General features: G+C 43.3%; 1 protein-coding gene across 1 annotated transcript; it reads left to right on the top strand.

Moving 5' to 3' along the window:
- The first annotated feature begins 60 nt into the window (after window positions 1-60).
- Window positions 61-24,062, top strand: NRAS (NRAS proto-oncogene, GTPase). Its single transcript, XM_083172746.1, has 7 exons — window positions 61-226; window positions 2,013-2,114; window positions 7,521-7,648; window positions 8,489-8,667; window positions 18,389-18,548; window positions 22,191-22,314; window positions 23,613-24,062. The coding sequence occupies exons 3-6, from the start codon at window positions 7,538-7,540 to the stop codon at window positions 22,308-22,310; spliced, it is 570 nt and encodes a 189-aa protein (XP_083028872.1). The 5' UTR covers window positions 61-226; window positions 2,013-2,114; window positions 7,521-7,537; the 3' UTR covers window positions 22,311-22,314; window positions 23,613-24,062.
- The last annotated feature ends 73 nt before the right edge of the window (window positions 24,063-24,135 follow it).

Below are 24,135 nucleotides of genomic sequence, written 5' to 3' on the forward strand. Positions count from 1 at the left end.
GCACCAGCCGGCTGAACTTCAGCAGTCAGGACGAGGCTTGAATTCGGACGGGAGCTCTCGCGAGTGTTGCAGCGGTGCCGAAATGCGGAAGCGGACGATGGGAGGAGGGCTGCTGGGTGCGCCCGGACAGAGGGGAACTAGTTCCTGACGAAGAGCGCTGTTTGGCGGGGGGCAGACGGGCCGGTGCATGGACCTGGCGGGGCGGCGCGGCTACGTAGTGCCGAAGGTAAGGAAGTGTAGCCCGGCATCCATAGTTTTACCTCTTAACCTGTTATACACGTGTCTGAGCATAGCCAGTGCCCGGGTCACCATCAGGTGCGCCCAGCATCATCCCGTCCCCGGCACGCTGCGTCCTTTCCCAACTGCTGAGTGCTCAACCTGCGCTGTGCCCGCTACATGGCCTGCTCACCAGCCTCCCCCTGCTTCCCATTCATTCCTCCCCATCACATGGCTATGGAAGCAGCGCGTGTGTGCTTTGAAAGTACAAGTCTCAGAGAACAGAAAAGCCTGATTAGCACATTAGTTGATAACTTTATATTTCCCTAGTGACTGGCTCCAGATGTGTGTTTTCGTGGGCAAACCTACACTGTTCTTTCTTAAGATTTATCTAACGCTAGACTTGCCACCCGTCCTGTATCGATTCAGTATACAGTAGGTCACACCGGGGTATGGGTCACATGTAGTAAGCCTGAAAAAAGTGGAATGATAACCAGCCAGCTCTTGCCATTTACAAAACACAGCCTGTAATACGCCAGCAGCTGGTTGGTACTTTTATTTCTCTCTAAACCTTAAGGGGCCTACACACTGGGCAACACAGCCGAGCGATCTCAGATCAATGTACATTGCTCCGCTGCACACAGCATGTGCATGCTGAGCGATATGTCAGGGCCCTGACTGGCGATTAACTAGATTTATTCAGCGTGCTGGATATTAATTGCTGGTCAATAGTGCCGCGCATCGCTATTGTCTCTACACATGGAGCGATGTAGGGGCATTTTCTAAGCAATCTAGTGAGATCGCTGAAGGGGCTTATGGGCCATACACACGGACAGAAAAAACATATGGTATATGTGTTGGTGGTATAGAGAGACCCCCACCCCAAAAAAAATGGTGGTATAGTGACCCTCCAAAAAACATATATGTGTTGGCGGTATAGTGTGTCGTCGTCGTCCCCCCCCCCCCCACAAAAAAAAGAAAAATTATATGTAAGCATTGGCGGCACAGTGGGGGGAAAAAAAATACTTACCAACTCTGTAGTCTTCTCCCACGTACTTAGCATCTGCAGCTTGCACTGAAGTGAAGTCTTCTGTCGGGACAGGCAGGGCGGAGAGGCAGGGTGGATTCAGAGCACTGCTCCCAAATCCTCACCTGCCCACAACTTGGACACAGACACAGTGAAGACGGCCGGAGAGACAGGCGGGATTAAGAGTACTTGCTCTGAAAGCGATGCTCACTGTCTGCTATGCTGGCGAGTGCTCTGAATTAACCAGCGGGGCAGTTATTAATCATGGCCAGATTTGGGGCTGCGGGGACGCACTTTTGAATTGCTGTGTGTGCTGCACACACAGCAATTCTCTGCCATTTTCTGAGCGATTAATTTAAAATACGTAAAATCGCTCCGAAAATGGCTTAATATCGCCCTGCGTGTGGTTCTTAACACACAGGGCGACACTGCAGAGCATTTTGGTTGCTCAGCACTGTGTGCTGAGTGATCTGTCAGGCGATTAACTAGATTTATCCAGCATCTGGATATTAGTCACCAGGCGACAATATCCCGTTTATACTTTCAGAAAGATTAATCATTTTGAGTTGTTACTTTATGTATACATTTCAAATTGTTCAATGGTTTGTAGGAGCCCCCCACAAACCAAAAATAAAATTTAGTGTATGTCCTTTTTAAGCGGCTGATCATGGATAAAGGTAATATATTGCTCTTGCCCATCATAAGAAAAAAGTGTCTTGTAATTAATTGAGCCAGTGACTCCTAGGGGGTTAATACATTTCTTTTGCAGGAATAAAGCTCCCACACTATGCGGCCAAGATCACTGCAGTCTGGATCCCAATAGAATACAGACAACAGGATCCTGACAGTCAGAATCCCGACAGATCCAAAGGTAAGTACAGCGGTTTGGGTAGGTACGAGAGGGAGGGTCAGGCTGCAGCATCTGTCTAGATTTTGACCATTGGAATGCTGCTGTCAGCATCCTGACAATCTGGAAAGTGACTGTTGGGATTTCACCCCCAACCTGTGTCTGTGAGCTATTCACCTAATTCTTGCAACAGCCACTTTTTCCCATGAAAATGTCCCTGTTTTAGTTACATTGAGCTGCAGCTTTTGGACTAGTTGCAGGTGTCGGGTCGCAACTAGCCCTTAAGTCCTACTTGACATGAAATTCTGTTTGCACCTCAGGAGGGTACAAGTAGAAATGCACGGTAAGTGCTGCCTTGTGGTTAGCCATGGAAAGTAATTCAACTCCCACCAATTGATTGAATTGCAGCTCTCGATGTAGAACAGAGGTTCTTGAGATGTAGCAATGGTTGAGGTTTTCCAGACCACCTGTGGATCTGTAGAATGTGTCAGGAATGAATGCAGCACGTTTGAAATTGTGACTGTCATGACTACACCTGTGCACCAGCTAGGTGATCTGGAAAATGTGAACATCATGGGGAACGGTTTGGCAACCCCTGTTGCTATCTTCCCCAAAAAAGCTGTTTGAAGGTAGTTGGCTTATTGAATCCATGTCATCTTGCTGCTGATCTTGTTTTTAAAGGTTTTCTTTAGAATAGTTGATCCACTATCATCAATAAGAAAAATATTAGTGAGAAGACCAGGGTTGATTTGATTCTAGCTATCACTGAAAAACATGCCCTACCACTTGAGGAATAAATTGTATGCCCCCCCACCTCCATGGCTGCTGCGTGTGTGTGCCCATTACTACCTGTTACCTTGGTTAGCTGTGCATGATGGCTGTAAATCAACCTAAAGTATTGCTTAGGGCAGTGGGTCCCAACCTTTTTTTTCTCCCGTACCCCTTGATTAGGCTTTTCATTGAAGAGTACCCCCTCCTCTCAATTTGAAATATAGACAGTACTTACAAGTGGAGAGGAAGTGAGCGGTATGCCTATCCTTATGCATATCCTTATATTAAGGAGTAATGGACAGGAATCGTGCCCTTCCATGTCTGGCCCCTGGCAGCGGCATTAATCCTACAGGTGTTAGTGGGAACCCTGGAGACAATACACAAGTATTGTCTCCAGGGTTCCCACTAACACCTGTAGGATTAATGCCGCTGCTTCCTCCACCTGTGTCAGCGCAGGGCAGATGATTGCTGATGTCTGAGGGCAGCATAGGAAGCTCCCCGTGGATTGCTGGTCAGGCACCAGGAGACACTGATGATGCTGATGACACTGAAGACAGGACCGTAAGTGACAAAACATGGTTCTTCTCAATGGCAATGGGTCTTCTTCTGCCATCGAAATACTTTTTTTCATTTCCAATATTATTTTCAAGTACCCCCAACTGGTATGCAGAGTACCCCCACGGGTACTAGTACCCCAGGTTGGGAACCACTGGCTTAGGGCACCAAATTCTGACTTGTATTACATTTTAGCTTGCCATTTATGGAGGATGTGAGCTGAAATGTGTAATTCCTGAGCTATTCGCACCCGAACAGAGCAACAATTGATTTGCTTTGACAGATGCCATCTAGGAGCAGCCAACAGCTTGAACAATTTAAATCCTCTACATGAGTCATTGGTGGACATACAGATGGAGTCGGCCTCTTCATTGCAGGGGCCGGCGATTTTCATCTCCAACCGCCAGCCGTCGGAAGGGTGCTTGTGTGCATGACACGCTTGCGCGCCCTGTTCCGCCGGAGGTTCCCGCCGCCATCGCCGGTCTCCCACCGTGGAGACGGGCAGGGTCACGCCGCCAAGTGAATGGGACTCGCGTGTGTGTGAGACGCATGTGTGTCCCTCTCCACCAGCGCTTGCCAGTGGGGAGGTTTCCTGCGAGTGCTGAGAGTGAATGAGAGGGGCTACATCTGTAGGTGCTATTACTGTCACAATCGTATTTATGAACAGTTTCTTATACAGCGCACACATATTCCTCAGCACTTTACAGAGAATATTTAAACATTCATCAGTCCCGGCCCCAGTGGAGCTTACAATCTATATTCCCTACCACTTGTAGACGCGCACACAGACATTCTATTTGTTAGGAGCCAATTAGCGTACCAGTATATTTTTGGATTGTGGGAGGAAACCCGAGTACCCCCACACAAGTACGGGGAGAATATACAAACTCCGCACAGTTAGGGCCATGGTGGGAATTGAACCCATGACCTCAGTGCTGTAATGCAGTAATGCTAACCATTACACTGTCTGTACTGCCCCAAAATCATCTTCTTTGTGGTCCATATGTTCTACAGCCTATCCGTTATGTTTTTTAAAGCAGGGACACCGACTTCATCTCTACCTAGCAGCAACCACAGGGACTAGTACAGTAAAGTACTTGCATTTTGGAGTCAACCATCCCTTTGATTCTGTTTTGTAGTGGTAGCGATTTTCTAGATGTAGTTCTAGTCTTTATCATAGCAGAATTAGATAAGTGGATTGGTGCATAATGGCAGTTTACATAACCTAAAGGGATGTATACGATTATTATATTATTTGTTATGAAAACTGATATTGCTGTAGTCTACTCTGTGAAATTCTTGAGGAAATGGGTGTTTCTCTGTACTGTGACATCTGCACAATAGAATAATGGATTGAACATTCTTCTGGGCTAGAACTTAAGCTATCTGAGAGAGCGTCTTTATTAGTTTCACTGACTACATTTTTCCATGTAGTCCAAATTACTCTGACATAAACTAGCATGTTTTTTTTTTATGTTGACCCCCCCCCCCCCCCTTCCCCTTCAGAATGCTGACATTATTTGATTTAGTACTGAATTAATGCTTCAGATAACTGGTTATACTGTTTTCCTATACAGTTGAAGATATGCTGTAGTTTTGCATTCTGAAGGTTAAGTATTAAAATGTTATCTCTTCCCTCAATTAGGAGATGGCAACTGTATACATCCCCAAAGGACCTGTGGCCTTTAGCCATGTACTGCCTCTTCCTTCCTCTGGTTCATGTGCTTCTCCCAGCCTGAACTGTGTGTGTGTGTGTGTGTCATGTGAATCAGGATGGCAGTAGAATTGGTTATTAGGAGATTGTCCCCTGCACGGCTCCAGGAATTTCTGTTTACGTATGAGTTAAGGAGGTCATAAACATGTGAATCGGAAAAGGAAGCTTGCAAACTTATTCATCATTTCTGCAATTTTATTTTACAAGTTGCCATAGTTCCTCCTTGACTACACTTGTGTTTTTGTAAACAAACAAGCTATATAGTAAAATACAGCACTGGTACATATTTCCCTTGCTGAGTAACTTATACCCCTTTCACACTGCAGCTCTTAAACAGTATATTGCCGTTTTTTTGCCTTTTCAAATGTTTAGAGCTGCAGTGTGAAAGCTCCAGGGGTGCTTTACCCGTTTAAGAAATACCGATATTTGTGTCCTACCAGTTTCAGACACTTTTTTCGGGCAGAGTGAACTGGTCTGAAACGGTATTTAGGACCCTGGCAGTAGTGAGCACTGAGCTGGTCCCACTCTGTGCATATCTAATGAGCGGGAGCCAGTGCAATGAATATTAAATGAGCGTGTCCCCGCCCCATGTATATGAAATGAGCAGGGGGTGGGGACCCGCTCATTAAATATTCACTGCACTGGGTCCCGCTCATTAGATATGCACGGAGCAGGACCTCAGTGGTGATAAGTGTGCCGGAGCGCTTTCTGCCTCCCGGATCCCCCAGACTCCTGTATGTCACCGCCGCTAGCCAGCTCCACCCGGGGCCTGCCTCCGTACTCCCCTCTGCCAGACTCCACCATGTTGCCGGGGCAACCTTACCTCAGGTAAAGTCTCATTGCCGATCAGTGGTAGAGTGCTTTCACACTGCTTATACTTATACTATACTGGGTAATATGTGCGGTGTGAATGGGACATTAACCTGCATGGACCCGTTTTAAATACCGGGTCTCGGCAGGTTTTGCGGTGTGAAAGCAGCCTAAGTAAGCAAACACTCTCACTATATTGATTTTGCTCCAGATTTTACAATATATTTTTTTTTCATTACTATATAAACATTTTATAGGGAAGATTCAATTGTTTGTAGCTGCAAACTGCACGGGAGCTGCTTCATAGTTTTTGTGACCAGCCCCAATGTTACCCTTAGAGATGGGTTCTCTGTCATCTCTGCACGCATTACAACAGCGAGTATTCTCACCTGCGTGCATTTAGTCTTTACGTACATGAATACGTTATGCGCATGCAGCAGTCATTCACATGCAACTTATATCAAACTCATGGTCACTGATAGCAGCAAGGGCATCTGTATCACGTGCTTCTGTGTGCATCCTCCTGACGTGTGTGCCAAAACTGCGTGCAAAGCAGTATGGCGTTGGAGCTGGGTGCGAGTGCTGGGCATGCCTTGATTGCAACCCAAGTGGCACTAGGACCAGGAGATATGGCTAATACTGTGAATTCTCACTCACAAGAGGGGCTGATCGCAAAAACATTTGAATAGCTACAGTGCAGTCTTGACCAGAGCTAAAAACAATTGAATTGTTTGTAAGAAATGGGAAAAAATGCCAACACTCTATAGCAGGGGTGACCAAACCGGTCCTCGAGATATACCAATGGCCCATGTTTTCCAGATCACCTAGCTGGTGCACAGCTGTAGCCAATACTAACGGTCACATTTTCAAACCTGCTGCATTCATTCCTACTATAGATCCACAGGGGATGCAGTTACAATCCCGGCGGTCGGGATCCCGGCGTTCAGAATCCCGACCGCCGAAATGCCGACACATTCTCCCTCCGTGGGTGTCCACGACACCCCTGGAGGGAGAATAAATTAGTGTGCCGAGCGTAGCGAGGCACCGGGCCCGCTGCGTGGCGAGCGCAGCGAGCCCGCAAGGGGGGGGGGCGATCCACGTCCCCCCCTTGACGGGATTCTGAACGCCGGGATCCCGACCGCCGGGATTCAATACTGAATCCATCCACAGGTTGCCTGGAAAACATGCACCGTTGGTAGATCTTGAGGACAGGTTTGGCCACCCCTGCTCTATAGTAAAGTATTCATTCAGAATTGCTGAAAAGGCAACTGCAAATGCAGTTACTGCCCATATTGGAATCGGGATTTATTTACAGTGACTGGTTGTAAAACGGAGCACTTCTGTTCATATATATACTGTATATGCCCAATATATCAGTCTTTGATATATATTAGCAGTATTTTGCTAATGAAATCATAGCGCTAAATAAAGTTTATTAGTAGCCTCTTAAATATATTTGATACTAATATATTTGTGTCTTGTATTAAGTTTTGAACTGTCACATTGTTTACTATCCTCAAGCTATTCAACTGCTCAATCATTAAAGCTGATTTCAACCTCACAACGTATTGTTTTTCCAGGGAACCACTCTGCAGAAATGACGGAATACAAGCTGGTGGTGGTGGGAGCCGGTGGTGTTGGGAAAAGTGCCTTAACAATACAACTTATACAGAACCATTTTGTAGATGAATATGATCCCACAATAGAGGTATTATCTCCAAACTGACCTCATGCATTTCCCCAAATGTTACTTGTTTGTTCATAAAGATGAATAGAATTGATCACACAACTCTTTAGAATTAGTTATTGATAATTCTGTATTGAATCATTTACTAGAACTGCCACATCTTTGTTATTTAAACCTCTTATAAGGGTTTTGGGAGGGGATTCAATTATTAGAGAGAAAACTTATCCTGATGTTTCTCTGATTTTTGGGTGGGGTGGGGGGGTGTTATCATGTTTGATTGCCCCACAATGTGTTAGGAACTCTTTATTCATTCACAGCACAAAGTTGTTTGCTGGTGCTGACAAGTAGTGCCCTGAAATGAACACTGTAGTTTACACTTTTTTTTTTAATTTATTTTTATAGACAGTTTTTAAGCATTCATCTGATGTAATTTCCTAGCTTGACTTCAGCCAAATATTATCTCCTGTTTTCTAAATCTGTGTGGCCGACAGTCATTCTGCTACAGATGCAAGGCTGGATGGACTATTTCATGGTTTGTCAAAGTCACTGATGATTGCTGATTTTGATCAATGGTTTTCATATGAAGTAGTTTAATGCTAAATCAAGTTTGTTTAGGCGTAACGACTATTGCAGTTTAAAGGCAGCCATTCATTGGTTGCTTTGAAACAGACTATTGGTACATCTACCCAACAGGCTGAAATATTCTTAGCGTTTCATATGCTTACAAAGGTGTTAAGTCACAGTGAAAACAGAGCTCACAGGGGCATTCCAAAGCACCTCTGCCCAGTTAATCATGTGCAATTTAACAATGCTTGCATACTAGTCCATGACATTTTATTATTATTTATTATTATTCTCTAGGACTCATACAGGAAGCAGGTGGTGATTGATGGAGAAACCTGCCTCCTGGATATCTTGGATACTGCAGGGCAAGAGGAGTACAGTGCCATGCGTGACCAGTATATGAGGACTGGGGAAGGTTTCCTATGTGTATTTGCAATCAACAATAGCAAATCATTTGCTGATATCAATTCATACAGGTAAATATGCCAAAATATATCTTTCCCCATTTATTTTTTTCTGTAAGTATCTTTACTGAGTTAAAAACACATATTCTTCAGATATCTGTAGTCTCCGATAAGTTGTATCTCTCTTATCTATAAACCTTTTGGCTTATGTTTAAAAATGTTAATACATTATTTTTTTTAATACCTTTTTTAAGTATTGAGCTAAGTTATGGTAAGAATTTGGGTGTGGCGTAATTGGAATAAGTCTTTGTATACTGCTCACTTCCTGACTATGGCCGTGTAATCTCAAAGGAAACGCACATTACGGTTTACCCTTTCCTAAATAGTGGAGACGGCACATGGAATGTAAAAGGATAAAACCATTTTGGTGCTACAAAAAATGAAAACTTTTATATAGAATTCTAGATAATGAGTGTACAATGAATTAAGACAGGCTGCATTTTTGGGGGTCTAATTAATTGGTGCTGGTTTGCTGCTGCGTATATTTATACACTAATACGACTGTGTAATTTTAGAAAGGACTAAACCCCAAATAGTTTTACTGCTATAGATTTGTCTCATTGCATCCAGAACATCTTCACTGGAATCTTGTGCATGTGACGGCATGATAGCACTTGCATAGAAACCACACAGTGCTTCAAATTCTTTCTTAGGTTTGTTTGAGCATTTTACTGAAATTGGCTTTGAGACTGGCCTTAGAAGATAAGTGCTAGTACATACATGTATTGGATTTTCTTAGCAGCTAAGGGTTCACTCTTTTTCCAAGTGGTCTTGGACTCCCTGACATTCAAACATTTATTGTAAGTAATAATTGATAGTTAACTTAAAAAGGAAACCCAGATTAAACACCCATCTGGGCGGCATCCATTAAAATTTGTATGGGTCATAGGGTCGACTGTCAATAGGTGTGGGTCTTAGTCTTAGCTCTCCATGCTTCAGGCATGGTAGCTTCGCTGTGCTCCGCGCACTGTTGTATTCTCCCTCTGTCCACGTGGATAGTTCGCCCAGCCGCGCTGAACCGCAAATGAGACCATATCACATGCAGTGCTGTATTAGGTATTGGAGGATGGAATGAGGGATTGTTCCATCCTTCATTATACGGTTCTGATACAGTGAGTACCATAGTAATGATATGTCGTCTGGGTACACTGTGTATCTGGCTTTAGGGGCATATGTGCCATTCCGGGAGGGAGATAACTTGCCAACCAGTCATCTAATTAAGCAGTTTTACGTGTTCACCCAGCACTGTGCGGTATTTGGTACGCAATACTAAATAGACAATTTAGGAATATATTAAACCATTGTATTTGCTTTCGTGGGGAAAAAAAAGTGGACTAGTTAAACTGGTTTCTATTATGATACATATTAATCCCTGTTTCCCATTGAAAGATGAGTTACAAGTTTGCATTATACCATACTTTTGGGGGGGGGGTTTCTCCCCCTGTCCTCATTCCTGACCATTGCACTATACCATAGCAATAAGACACTTTAAGCCTAATTCGCAATTGATCTCTAATTGGAGAGTTTGCAGTGAGCTGCGAGAGGCCAGCGTAACAAAAAAGAAAAAAGAATTGCTTCTTTGCCGCGCCTTGGAATAATTTTTTTGTATAGGCAGCTCTGTTAAGTGTAATAGTGTGTACACACGGTGCGATATGGCTTACGATGTTGCCGATATAGTGAACATCGGAAGCCATATCGCATGCTGATTGTGTTTTTTTTTTTTAGGGCTTGCGAGCCCGATGCGCTGCCGATGCGCGCTCCCGTGTGAGCGCAAATCGGCAGGCAAGACTATATAGTGCAGAACTGTACTATATAGTCTAAATTGTGCCACTCCATGCATGACGTGCTTTGCGAGTCCCGATACGATCTGATCGTATCGGACTCGCATAGCACGGCATATCTGCCGTGTGTACACACCATTAGTGTGATCTATTTCAATAATAGACACAAAGCGCTCAAAGAGTTCTAGACTAGAAGGGAAGAAAGAAGAAGAAAAAGTATGAAATGCCAAAAATAATAAAATGAATTGTAGCCAATGTTTATGCTCTTTTGTAGAAGTGCAAATGTCCTTTCAGTTGCGAGAAGCCAGCACCTAGACAGAAAGAAAATATGCCCCTTGCTAAATTGCAAGAGAATTGTGAATGAGTCGCTATCCGTATGCAATTCCCGAACCATCAAAAATATTTGACATCATGGGCCCTCTTCAAAAACACCTGGGCACACCTGCCTTTCTTCAGGCACACCCAGACAATGGCAGGTTTCACCCCCAAATGCCGGCTTCCTGTCAGTCAAGCTCCAGACACATTGCCTTTACGTTCCGTACACATTTTCAATCGCTACTTCCCCTTGTGCGTGCACAATGCGTTGTGTACACATGCACACTCATTTGATACAGAATTTGCGAGTGCTCGGATTAGCGATCCATGCTGAATAAGGCCTTTTGTTAACAGAGCAAACATAGGGGACACTATAGGCGTAGGGTCATCCATCTGTAAATTCAATAAAAACATGTTTAATTTAAAAGCTATTATTAAAGCATTTGATAAAACACAAATTTGTGAGAGAAATAACTAATAAAAGCCACTTTTGTGAACGGACTCAGAAAATTGGGAAAGTATGGTAGAAGTGTATATATAAAAATCCTTGTGACCTAATATTAAATCCTTTGGTAGTGGATTAACCCCTTCACGACATATGACGTATATATACGTCATATGTCGGTTGCGGGGGAATCAAGCCAGCTCACGGAGTGAGCTGGCTTGACAGAGAGCAGGTAATGGCTGTATATTACAGCCAGGTCCCTGCTCTCACGGCCACGAGCGGCGAGTTCGCCGATCGTGGCCGTTTAACCCTTTAAGCACCGCGGGCAAAGCGCCCGCAGTGCTTAAATAGCTGATCGGAGGGGGGGCGCCCCCCTCCGGCGCCGATCGGGGCCCCCCGCAGCGAGATCGGAGGGTGCCGATCGGTTGCCATGGTAGCCAGGGGTCTAATGTAGACCCCTGTGCTGGCCGTGTATGCATACCTATTACATCCTGCCTCAGGCAGGATGTAATAGGAAGTGCATAAAATCACTACGTTCAGCCATAGAGCTCTATGGCTGAACCTAGTACAGGCGATCGCGCCCCCTAGTGGTCAAGTACACTAGGGGGCCTTGTAGTAAAAGTAAAAAAAAAAAAAAAATAAAGTTTAAAAATAAAAAATAAATAAAAAAATATTAAAAGTTCAAATCACCCCCCTTTCCCCATTTCCCAAATAAAAATAAATAAAAAATAAAAAAAATAAACATATTTGGTATCGCCGCGTTCCTAAAAGTCCGATCTATTAAAATATAACATTAGTTATCCCGCACGGTTAAAGGCGTAAACGGAAAATAATCCCCAACGCCAAAACTACGTTTTTTGGTCGCATCGCGTACCCAAAAAAAAATAACTAAAAGAGATCAGAAAGTTGCCCATATCCCATAATGGTATTAATTAAAAAGTACACTTCAGCCCGCAAAAAATGAGCCCTCACCCAGGTCCGTAGGTGGAAAAATAAAAAAGTTATAAGCCGCAGAACATGGCGACGCAACGCAAATTAGAAAAACCGTAAAAGTTGCGATTTTTTTTTTTAGTGGTAAAACATAACGAAAACTATATAAGTTTGGTATCACCAGAATCGTAACGACCCATAGAATAAAGATAACCCATCATTTTAAACGAACTATGAACTCCAAAAAAACCGTAACCAGCGCAAAATTGTGCAATGGCGTTTTTTTTTTTTTTTACCCCACATTGAATTATTTCCTGATTCCCCAGAATATTATACGGTATAGTAAATGGTACCATTACAAAGTACAACTTGTCCCGCAAAAAAAAAGCCCTCATGTGTCTATATAGCCGGAAAATTAAAAAAGTTACGCTTATTTGAATGCAAGGAGGAAAAAAAAAAAAAAAATTACCTTAAAAGGCAATGTCGTGAAGGGGTTAAGGTTATGTCAAAGGCGATTGCCCACTGCTAGCAGTAGCGCACGCAGGGGGGGTTTCTGAGTACCCAGTAACCCCCCCCCCCCAGGAATCTAAGGACCATTGTCTGAAAGCTGAGGGTCCCCTCTTTCCAAGAGTACAAGAATTTTTAAAATCGGACCTTGGGAACCGGAGATATCTGACTTCAAACAGTGGTCCCCATCCAAGCCTGTTAATTGCTGTTCCCAGTCAGATATTTCAGGTTCTGTCTGACGTAGAGTTTTTCTGAGGATATATTCCAAAATCTGTGACTCTCCCCCCTTTGAAGGACACTAGAAGCTTGTCTCTACTGTTCCCAGAACCAGAGATATCAGCCTTCAAGCAGCTGGTTACTGCTCCAGCTCCACACACCTGGTATGTAGTTTTATATAGTCCTTGGCAGATTGCTCTGCCTCCTGAACTCTGATCCCCTCGTCCCCAGTACCATTTGGTAGGTGGGATTCTCTAGTTTTTAATTCCATTAAAATCTAAGAAATCTATTTCCGGGAACTGGAGATATCTGCAGTCAAGCAAGTTGTCCTCCCACCAGAAAATTATGAATAATAAGCCCACTCCACTATACACCCCTCCTCTGCGTATTAAACATCCCCTACCACCCTGGAAGTTATGTATCAGGGCCCCTTCATTCAGCCCAATGCCCCCTTCTCCCACCTCCTCTACCACCATCTGTGCAGTAAAGGGGTAATTAGTGGAAATTACTGATCCAGGCCCTACATGCTGAGCGGTTGATAGAATACCCCTACCACCCGCGGGACATCAAAACATATACTGGGTCACCTAAGTGTCCATCTCCGTACTTTGCTCCGCACCTCTGGAAACCCCCTTCTGAAAATCCTGCGTTTGCCCCTGGCTAGAGGTCATTTCAATGGTTTCTCTCCTCTACTGCATGTGTTACATTAAGGTTCACCAGGAAACATTGAGTTGGCAACGTATTGCAGATGATAAAAAGCAGGTAGTAGGAGCTGCCAAACATAGCTGCAAGTGAGACCCTTTCCAGCTAGCGAGATCAATTTGCTGATCTGAGCTAGAGTTTGTGGATGCTGTGGTGTCTTAGACAATTGACAGTCCCAGTCCAAAGAACAAAGAGGTAATCTGGCTTCTCGTCTATGGGTGTGGGAACTCACTTCATGCAATCCAGCTTCTGCACAGTTTCTTTTTGCAGTGCTCCAGCTGCAAACGTGGTGGTCTCATGCTTCGGGCCAGTATACAGCGTTTGTATAGAGTTGGCAGTTCACTTATTCTTGTTTAATCCAACAGTGTTGGCCATGACAGATGGCAACACAGAGGGCAGTATTTAATGCCGCTGATTCGTCGCTTTTTGCGGCCAATGGGTGTTATTGTCATGCTCCACGGCGTATCTTTTGACTGAAAAAGTGATTTGCAGTTAGTCGCTGCAATTCGCTGCTGTTTTCCAATAAGTTTTTCAATGTGATTCGCCGTGAGTGTATTCAATGTTAGGATGGCGAATTGTTTTCAGCGTGATTTTCGCTGTGCTTCACCGTGTAGCAATCGCCATCTTTTTAAGGTAAACTGGAATGTTATCTTTTAAAAGATACTTTTTTTTTTTTTTGTTTCTGTGTAAAAAAAATCAGTAATTTTTTCCTGTGAAGGGGCTTGCTATTTTTTATTTTTTTTACACATAAGCCAGCAGGGGATCTGGAGCCACTCATTACATATTAATATATTCACTAAACACTGCTCCCGCTCATTACATATGCACGAGCGGGAGCAGTTCAGTGGCTCCCTACCCACATCCTCTGCCAGCTCTCTAGGGGGGGCAGCTGCTGCCCGTGTCCCTGGGAGCCCTCTTCCCCCCACACACCCCCCACCACACACATTCCTGCGTAGGCAGGGAGACTTCCATCTCCCTGCCGGTCGCCGTCCCCCGGCTCGACGCAGGGGTTAAAATTTGCCATCAGGGGCAGCGAGCTCCTGCGGCGTTGAATAGGGCAACAGGGAGGGCTGTCAGTGAATGCTCCAGCCCTCCAGAACGTGGCGAATGTGCAGCGATTCAGGATTCAATGCACATGCCGAAAATCGGCATTGAATACTGCCCAGAGTCCACTACTCTTAGCAGGGCCGGCAGTACAGTGGCACTTTGAAACAATCTGCACTTTGCCAATGTCCCTGCATCCTACATATACTCAAACCCTTTCTCTGTGCAGTGCCACAATAACGGGAAGTAATAGTGCATGAATTATCAGCAGGTGATTTTGTCTAATAAATAATCCCAAGAGTGTAAAGCAGGCTGAACAATGTTACATCATGCATAATAATATATCTATAATATACATAACAATTCAAAGTTCAGAAATAATATAAGAAATGCATGTGCCACACAAGCAGACTATTCACTAACTAAAGGACAGACATATATGTTTTATAATAAAATAATATAGTGATATCAACCACTTTGAAAACATGGATATATATATATATATATATATATATATATATATATACTAGTAAGCCCGCTCGTGATTTCCTATGTGTTTGTGCATGTGTTACAGAGAAAGAGGTGTAGTTTCACTTGCTGCCAACAGATGGCAGTGTTTCGGAGATACACAATCAGACACTAGACATATATATAGATGTTACATCCGCTCTGTGAACTACTGTTTCATTCAGCCCTTGTGGATTAAAAGACCATCTTTAAAATCCAAGCTGCTGCTTCTGTGTGAAACATTCTGAAACTATCTTCCACCTCTACTTGTAATGCAGATGTATTTTACCACTATTACCTTTAATCTGCAACATGACCTTTCAAGAAATTTCTTAGTACGCTATGAATTAAAAATGGGGTACTTGTGTACTATCACGGTGCCCATCGCATCGCAGACCATAAGGCATGGGATGCGACGAAATTTCCCCCGATGTCATACAATGTTAAAATTGTATAGCATTTTATATGGCATACAATGCGATGCGATTTTAAATTGTATACGCACCCTAATGGGGGCTTACAATGTTAAATGCACCTCCACTATGAACGTGAACCCGAAGCGTGGCAAGGGGCGGCGGTACGCGTCCTCCGACCTTTTCATACCCCCACTATCCACGTCGGCGTGGAGTTGATTTTATATAGTGTGGCGAGCCACCGAGCCCGAAGCGTGGCGAGTGGACGCGTAATACATGTAAAGTAATACACGTCCCCTCACGGGGCTTGCCACGCTTCGGGCTCGGTGGCTCGCTGCGCTCGCCACACTATATAAGGTTAACTCCACGCCGACGTGGATAGTGGGGGTATGAAAAGGTCGGAGGACGCGTACCGCCGCCGCTCGCCATGCTTCAGGTTGGCGTTCATACTGGGGGTGGCGTGGGGGTGCATTTAACATTGTAAGCACCCATTAGGGTGCTTATACAATTTAAAATCATATAGAGGGCTTAAATTGCATTGCATCGCTGTGCATCGGGTGTATAGCATGCGATGCGATTAAAAATCGTGCGACTTAATATCGGGGGCGCTGTGATAATACACAAGTACCAAAAATGGTATTAATATACCTTTTTATATGTTCCAGGAATCTTGACTTTAGAGAGCGCATGGTGAGGCTGATAATTATCTTTGAAGGACTCCATTTTGAATATTTTTTTTTAAGTTCAGGAGAGTGCACAGGCTTAGTTTTGTTCACAACATGGAGACCTAGAACATTTACTATAATTCTATTTGTAAAAACTGAAGACCTGCGAAACCGTAATAGTCACTTTGGATTGAGTTATGAACCTGTCAGGAAGGATTTTTAAAAATGCTAGGAGGTAAAATGTCTTTGACATTCTTTGCCTTCTTGAAAATAGCCGATGTCTTTTATCCCAAATTCTCCATAATATAGCAATTGTGAATTTGTAGTACCAATTCCCAATATTCATCATTTTAACTGCCTCATATTTAGATATACAACAGAGTCAAATCTTAAGTTTAGCATCTGTGTTATCTATTATTTATTTCACCTATCCAGAGACAGAGTAATCTAATGCTTGATCTAACACTACCTGATGATAATCGCTCTCCCTAAAGGTGTCAATCAGTTTAGTTTTAAATATGGTGCCTGAGGTAACATTTCTCCAAACACAATATAATGCGGTTTTAGGTATATTATTTAACCATTTCTTATTATGGTTACTAGAATAGGGAATACAGCAACAAATATCCACATGTTTCTTGATAGTTGATACCAAATCCAAAGAAACCACCTAAATCAGTGGTGTCAAACTCACGGACCTTCATCTGTTGTGGAACTACACATCCCAGCATGCCCTGCCACAGTTTTAGCAATACATTATATAAAATCTGTGGCAGGGCATGCTGGGATGTGTAGTTCCACAACAGCTGGAGGGCCATGAGTTTGACACCACTGTCCTAAATAATAGGATCACGTTATGTGAAGGAAAATCAAAACATGTTTGAATTTAATTATAAAAAAAAAAAATGTGCCTTTCCCAAACGGGAAATAAAGCTTTTACTAGTTATTCTTGTTTCACATTTGTATGTTGTCACAAACGGTAGGTTAAGAATTTGGTACTTGTGTACTTTCACGGCTCCCATCGCATGCCAAATGCGATGGCATGCGATTTTTGCAGGTATTTTTTGAAAAATCGCATGTGATCGCATTTTAAACGCGAACCTGAAGCGTGGCGAGGGGCGGCGGTACGGGTCCTACGACCTTTTCATACCCCCACTATCCACGTCGGCGTGGAGTTGAGAATAGAAAGTGTGGCGGGTGCAGCGAGCCATCGAGCCCGAAGCGTGGCGAGCGCACGCGGACACCTGTGAAGCCCGCGAGGGGACGCGTATACCTGTGAAGGTATCAGTGTCCCCTCGCGGGGCTTGCTGCGCTCGCCACGCTTCGGGCTCGGTGGCTCGCTGTGCTCGCCACACTTTCTATTCTCAACTCCACGCCGACGTGGATAGTGGGGGTATGAAAAGGTCGTAGGACGCGTACCGCCGCCGCTCGCCACGCTTCGGGTTTGCGTTGATAGTGGGGGTGGTACAGCCTCAAAAATGACATTTGGGGGCCATTGAACATGTTTGATACTAATTTCAATGCATTTGGATGCATTTCTGTTAAAAATCGCATGTGATGCGATTTTTTCCTATACGTTGGACATCGTGGGAGCCGTGATTGTACACAAGTACTAAGAATTTTGTTCCCCCAATCCTGGGAGTTATGTAACTAATTAAATTTAATATGTGCTTTATGATTTTAACAAATGTATAATATTAATTACTGATAGGGGGCGGGAGATGCCAACCACATTGTGCTAATATATGCTTACATATGCGATTGGTATAGCAATGGACAGCTCTCCTGACCAGAGCTGCCCAATGCAATGACAAACCCAGACTTCTACAAAGCCGCTGCTACACTTTGCCACGGAGCCCCAGTGTTTTGGCCTTTAATACTCTTCAAGTTTCAATTCTGGCTACAAGATGCTGGTGTAACAACTGTTTTGCTAGCACATTGCGACCAACATCATCTATAGAGGTGACAAACAACACTCCATGAAGGGGCACAGTTAATGTTAGCCCACAGTAATTCCTAGAGATGTGTACAGCAGGACACTGCAACCGCGAAATACTAGTAATATAATTATAAACATGTACAAAATGTTCTTCACTTTTTCATTATGGCAGATTTACATTTACTTCTCTAGGTGAGATTGTTGCCTACAAACATTTCTTGCTGTAATTATTCCATTGCTGCAGTTTAAAGGATATTTCCCTTCCTTAGGGAGCAAATAAAAAGAGTAAAAGACTCAGATGATGTTCCTATGGTACTTGTTGGTAACAAGTGCGATCTGCCAACAAGGACTGTAGACACCAAGCAAGCTCAGGAGCTGGCCAGGAGTTACGGAATCCCCTTTATTGAGACTTCTGCAAAAACAAGACAGGTATGTGCCTTACCATTTTATTATCATTATTCACCTTTAAATAAACAAGTAAGCTAAACTAGAATTTGGTGACTTAGTTACAGTATAGGGTACTTGTGTACAACCACGGCTCCCACGATGTCCATCGCATGTGATCGCATGCGATTTTTAACAGAAATGCATCCAAATGCATTGAAATTACTACCAAACATGTTCAATGGCCCCCAAATGTCATTTTTGAGCCTGTACCACCCCCACTATCAACGTGAACCCGAAGCGTGGCGAGCGCAGCGGTATGCGTCCTACAACCTTTTCATACCCCCACTATCCACGTCGGCGTGGAGTCGAGAATAGAAAGTGTGGCGAGCCACCGAGCCCGAAGCGTGGCGAGCGCACACGGATACCTTCACGGGTATACGCGTCCCCTCGCGGGCTTCACAGGTGTCCGCGGGGCTCGCCACACTTTCTATTCTCCACTCCGACGTGGATAGTGGGGGTATGAAAAGGTCGTAGGACGCGTACCGCCACACCTCGCGGGCTCGCTGCGCTCGCCACACTTCGGGTTCCAGTTGATAGTGGGGGTGGTACAGCCTGAAAAATGACACTATTTTCAATGCATTTGGATGCATTTCTGTTAAAAATCGCATGCAAGTTTTTTTTTTTTTTTAAATGCTTAAAAACTGCAAACATCGCATCCCATCGCATGCCACTACATATGGCATGCGATGGGAGCCATGAAAGTACACAAGTACCCAGTATAGTATAAGTACATGGTATATAAACATAACCATCAGAAAACGATACTGAAATAAGTATTAGGGTGGCATAAAAAACGAGGGTTTAGATGCCGTCCAAGGAAGTATTGAGATTGTTTAGGTAAAAAAAGTTGGGTACTTATGTATTATCTGGGCTCCCATGTTAAATGCACCCCATTTTTTCATACCCCTACTATCCAACTACGCATGGAGTTGATTTTATATAGTGTGGCGAGCCACCGTGCCCGAAGCGTGGCGAGCGCAGCGGTCTCATAAGAAAAACGGGAGCCCAGATATTACATAAGTACCAAAAGTTGAGTATCCTGTTGACCCACTGTTGGTCGACAGGCAAAAGGTCGACACATGAAAAGATCAACGTGATTTTTGTTTAAACAGACTTGTTACTTCTCCATCCATGTTGGCATAGAGTAAGATTATAATAGTGTGCCGAACCCAAAGCATTGCACAAATTGGGGAGTTTGTCACCCTAGACACCGAAAACCATGAAAAACTGTCGACCTTTTCCTGTCCTTTATTACCATGTCGACCTACTGCATGTTTACCTTTCCTGTGTCTAACGTTTATCTGTTAACCGATAGTGGTCGACCTAATAATCCACGACAAAGAAGGGAAAAGAGCCCTGCTCATGAGAGCTTACATACTGAGGGTTGAGATTAGATATAATAATAGTGTGCAGTACCGCCAATGACCACTAGAGGCCACTCGATACACCAAATTACTGCTTAACAGAAAGTGTAAGCAATTTTTGTAAGGACACTGATCTGTTTTAAAACTTTCTGTATATGGAGAGAGGGAGCAGCAGATAGAGGGCGGAATGCACTAACATCCGCGGCCCCACTTCGACGCACATCACTGGCTACCACATAGATAATTATCACATATGCGATAATTATTGCAAAGTACAGCTCTTGCGTTAAGAGCTGCTCTTTGCGATGTGCAGCGGCTCCCCATCCCTCCCTTACCCTGATGATCCTGCTGCTGCTGCGGACTCCGCCTCCCAGCACCCGGAAGGGGATGTGGATCTAGAGAGGAGGAGTTCACTGGTCTGGGCAGCACAGCCTTCTATGGCGATTATTTCCCCCCCCCCCCCTACATGTATAACCCGGCGTGCTGGTTTTCCTGGATACCCCCGCATTTTTTGCTTAGTGCAAATGGGCTAAGAACTGTCGCAGCTCAAAGTGAAAGTACATTGCAGAAGCCTTTTTGATGGGATTTTATTTATAAAAACCATACATATATCTTTCATTTTTAACATGGCAAGCTATATAATATCAAACTATAAAGCAATAAAATATTTGTACAAAAAATGGCACAATAAGTTGTTTGAGAAATATTTTATTGACCTTATAATTGATGCACACTATAAAGATAAAAGCTGCACAATTAGCTGGTTACAACTGTAAAGTGCTGCGTAATATGTGTGCGCTGTATAAGAAACTGTTAATAAATAATTTCATAGGGAAGGAATATTAAACGGGTTTAATGATCCCAAGCCCAACCATTTTCAGTTTTTAACCTATTTAAATTTGTCAATTCCTGGACGGATCCGATCAGCGATGCTGGCAGGTTGGGGCATCTTGGCTGATGTACAGATGTAGCTGCGCTCAGCCAAGCGATCTCTATTTTGTGGTATATTCGCACCCATGATACATTCACTTTGCATTGTGCCATGGTGAGTGTGAATAGTCGCAGCTAGGGTTAAGCATCGCAAGGAAGCTGAATGCTGCTACATCTAAATGGGGGACATTTGATGTTGATTTGATAATAGAAATATACCCACTCAAGAGTAATACAATCCAAGTCTAAATAAGTAAATAATTCAAACAATAGAAATACTGTAGATGCTATATAGTGTCAAGTCCACTGTATGCAGGATTAGACCTGTGGTAAGTGTCCCAGAGGATTATTCGGGCCAGTTTCCAGAAGGGTGGTGGTTGCGGGTTCTTGATTTAAAATGTTAGTCGCAAAACAATACAAAGGTGTTTTCAAGTAGTATGCAGTGCGGCGTCCCGCAGCTGCGTGAAGTAATTTTTCTAATCTGTGTTTATGGCTAGCTATGTTACACAGGTTGTCTTCTGGCTGGGGGGAAGTGCTGAGTGTGACTTTCTCAGGGGCTCTGGTCTGTTTGTGCTCTCATAGGGTGTCCTGCAGCCAGTCGAACTGGTGTGGGGGGCAACGATTTGGGCATTAGTTAATGCTCCTTACCCCTACCTGAATGATGTGTACTCGATCTGCACACTTTAGATGGATCATATGCACAGCGTGCACGATGCACTGTCCTGTGGGTCGAGTGGTTGGCCCTTCAGATCAGACGTGCTGCACGTCTGATCCGTTGGCTTCCAATGCGGTCCTAAGCGGATTGTATGTGCCATCTGTGTGCTTTTGAGTTGAGGCTGCATATTCTTAATTCTTCATTGTTAGTTTTGTGTAGTCTCCCCCTCTCCTGTGAAGTCTTACTACTTAGTTTTGTGAACTGAAGTACATTTGGATTTCTATTATGGAACTTCTTGAAATGTGTGGCCAGTGGGTGATCTGATCCTTTTTCAATGTTTTATATATGTTCTTCCTACATATTGTTTGGGGCATGGACATAAATAATGCCTTTTCTCTGGCAAGTTCAAGTTATTCGTTCTCCTATCTTGATCCCCTTTTTTTTTTTTTTTTTTTTTTTTTTTTTGGAAGTGATTACTTTGTGTTTTTGTTTTTGTGCTTTTCCTTTTTGTGGTGGTACATTTCAGGGATGTGCCGCTGTGGAATAAGCTTCTGTTTGTTTTTCTGGTAAAACAAACATTGCAAATTTGTATATGTTATGTTCTCTTTAACATGACAATGCTTATGCTTGAGTCTCTTTAAGAAAACAGTATTTACACATGAATTGTTTCCTCAGGGTGTTGAAGATGCTTTTTATACGCTGGTTCGTGAAATACATCAATACAGAATGAAAAAACTGGACAGCAATGAAGACAACAGCCAGGGCTGCATTAAAATGCCGTGCACACTCATGTAACTGGGTAAGTGCTTCGGTAATACGTAATAGGCATGCATGACACTCTTTATGTTTATGTACAACTGTTTATTGACTTCATTTGATACCATGTGATAAGCCAAGTTGCTATATTCTGCCATCTGTGTATCGTTCTTGTCACAACATTTTATAATAATGTGCCCCATGATAGACTGTAGCTGAGCGCATGAGACCTATACTCCAAATTATGTTTTCTAGCAAAATCAGATTCAATAAGCCTTATACTGAGAACAAGATTATAGAGGTCTTTTATTATATTAATGGTCATGATATGTGTTCCCATTGGTTTTGGTTGGTGATAACGTTGTAAAGCAAGCTTAAATACAGATGCTAAATACAGTATTATATTTATACTCAGTTGTATGATTTACGGTTAATATTAAACAATCTGGGTTATTGAATGAGTAACCTTTTTTGATTAGCTGAATAAGCAGTACTATTTCGATCACTGTCTTTTCAATTGTGGCCATTTTCGCTGCTATTGGAGGTATTTTTCGCCAATGCCTTTTTCACTTTTTTTTCTCTGTTTAGTAAAAAGACATTGGCGAAAAATGCCTCAGTGTTGAAAATGGACACAATTTTGTCATCCTTTGGCAAAAACAAATGGATTGGCAGCTAATTTGCCAACCCTGGTGTTTTTAGCCCTTGAGTTGAATAGGTTCAATCCCCATTCACCATAAAAAAAAAAACAGAGAAAAGTGTGGCCATAAGTGAATACCTCCCTAAGGGACAGATATATCAAGCTTCAAAAAGTGATAAAATGGCTGACTGTGTATCAATCCCCAATCAGCTCCTACCTGTTATACTACAGGCTGGGGGCCAGATTTACAAAGCTTCAAAAGTGATAAAATGGAGAGTGATATACAGCCAGCCAATCAGCTCCTACCTGCCATGTCACCGTTTGTGTTTGAAAAATGTCAGGCAGGAGCTGAATGGTTGGTTGTTTATCACTCTCCATTTTATCACTTTTGAAGCTTGATACATCTAGACCTAATTTTGCAAGGGAAGTTGTGCAGTTGGATGTGGATGCTGCTGATATCACGATAATCTGGCACAGTGTTGGAACAGAGGGTGCTGGATTATCGGTGCAGTACCTTTTTATCAAGAGATAGGTCTGAATAACCATTTTGTGTTTATGGGCATATGGTAAACTCACTTATGTACATTACCAGATTTACATTCTAACCCGATTGCAAAAATAGGGTGTAATTTACAGCCAGTTAAAGCAATTAACAGGTTATGGTTGGGTATTCAATAAAACATATTTTTTTATTCTTCTCAAAGGAAAAGCTTTCCATCTCCCAGAAGACCAAAACCTATCCACCACCTGCACAAGACTGTTACCACACAAACTCCACTTATCAAACTATTTACCTCGTTTATGGATGGTCTCATCACTGGGCACTTTCTACACTGCTGCTGCCACATGAATCAACATGTTTATTACACCTGCTGGAATCGCAAAGGAAATGTCTTGGACACAACTATTCACAAGTGGACAGAGAAGAGAATGATGTGAAAATGTTTCAGTGATGCACCTTATCTCAGAGACGTACATGTCTTAATGAGCACCTCCTGCTTTGTGTGAATAACATTGGGTGTAGACCACTATTTTCAGCGAATAATATTCTCTCTATGGGAAAATAATTCCTGATGCGCTACTGTTCTTGACCTTAAAAACAAACTTTGAATTTAAGTGCTATTAAAGAAACGGCAGCAAAACTCTACAGGGAACATTGCTTTCTTCGAGTGGAATGATTCTAGCATGAAATATGGCCTTTCACTTTTCGATGGTCTATTTTGTGGT

Source organism: Crinia signifera, chromosome 2 (genome assembly GCF_055691185.1).
Source record: "Crinia signifera chromosome 2, ASM5569118v1, whole genome shotgun sequence".
NCBI lineage: Eukaryota > Metazoa > Chordata > Amphibia > Anura > Myobatrachidae > Crinia > Crinia signifera.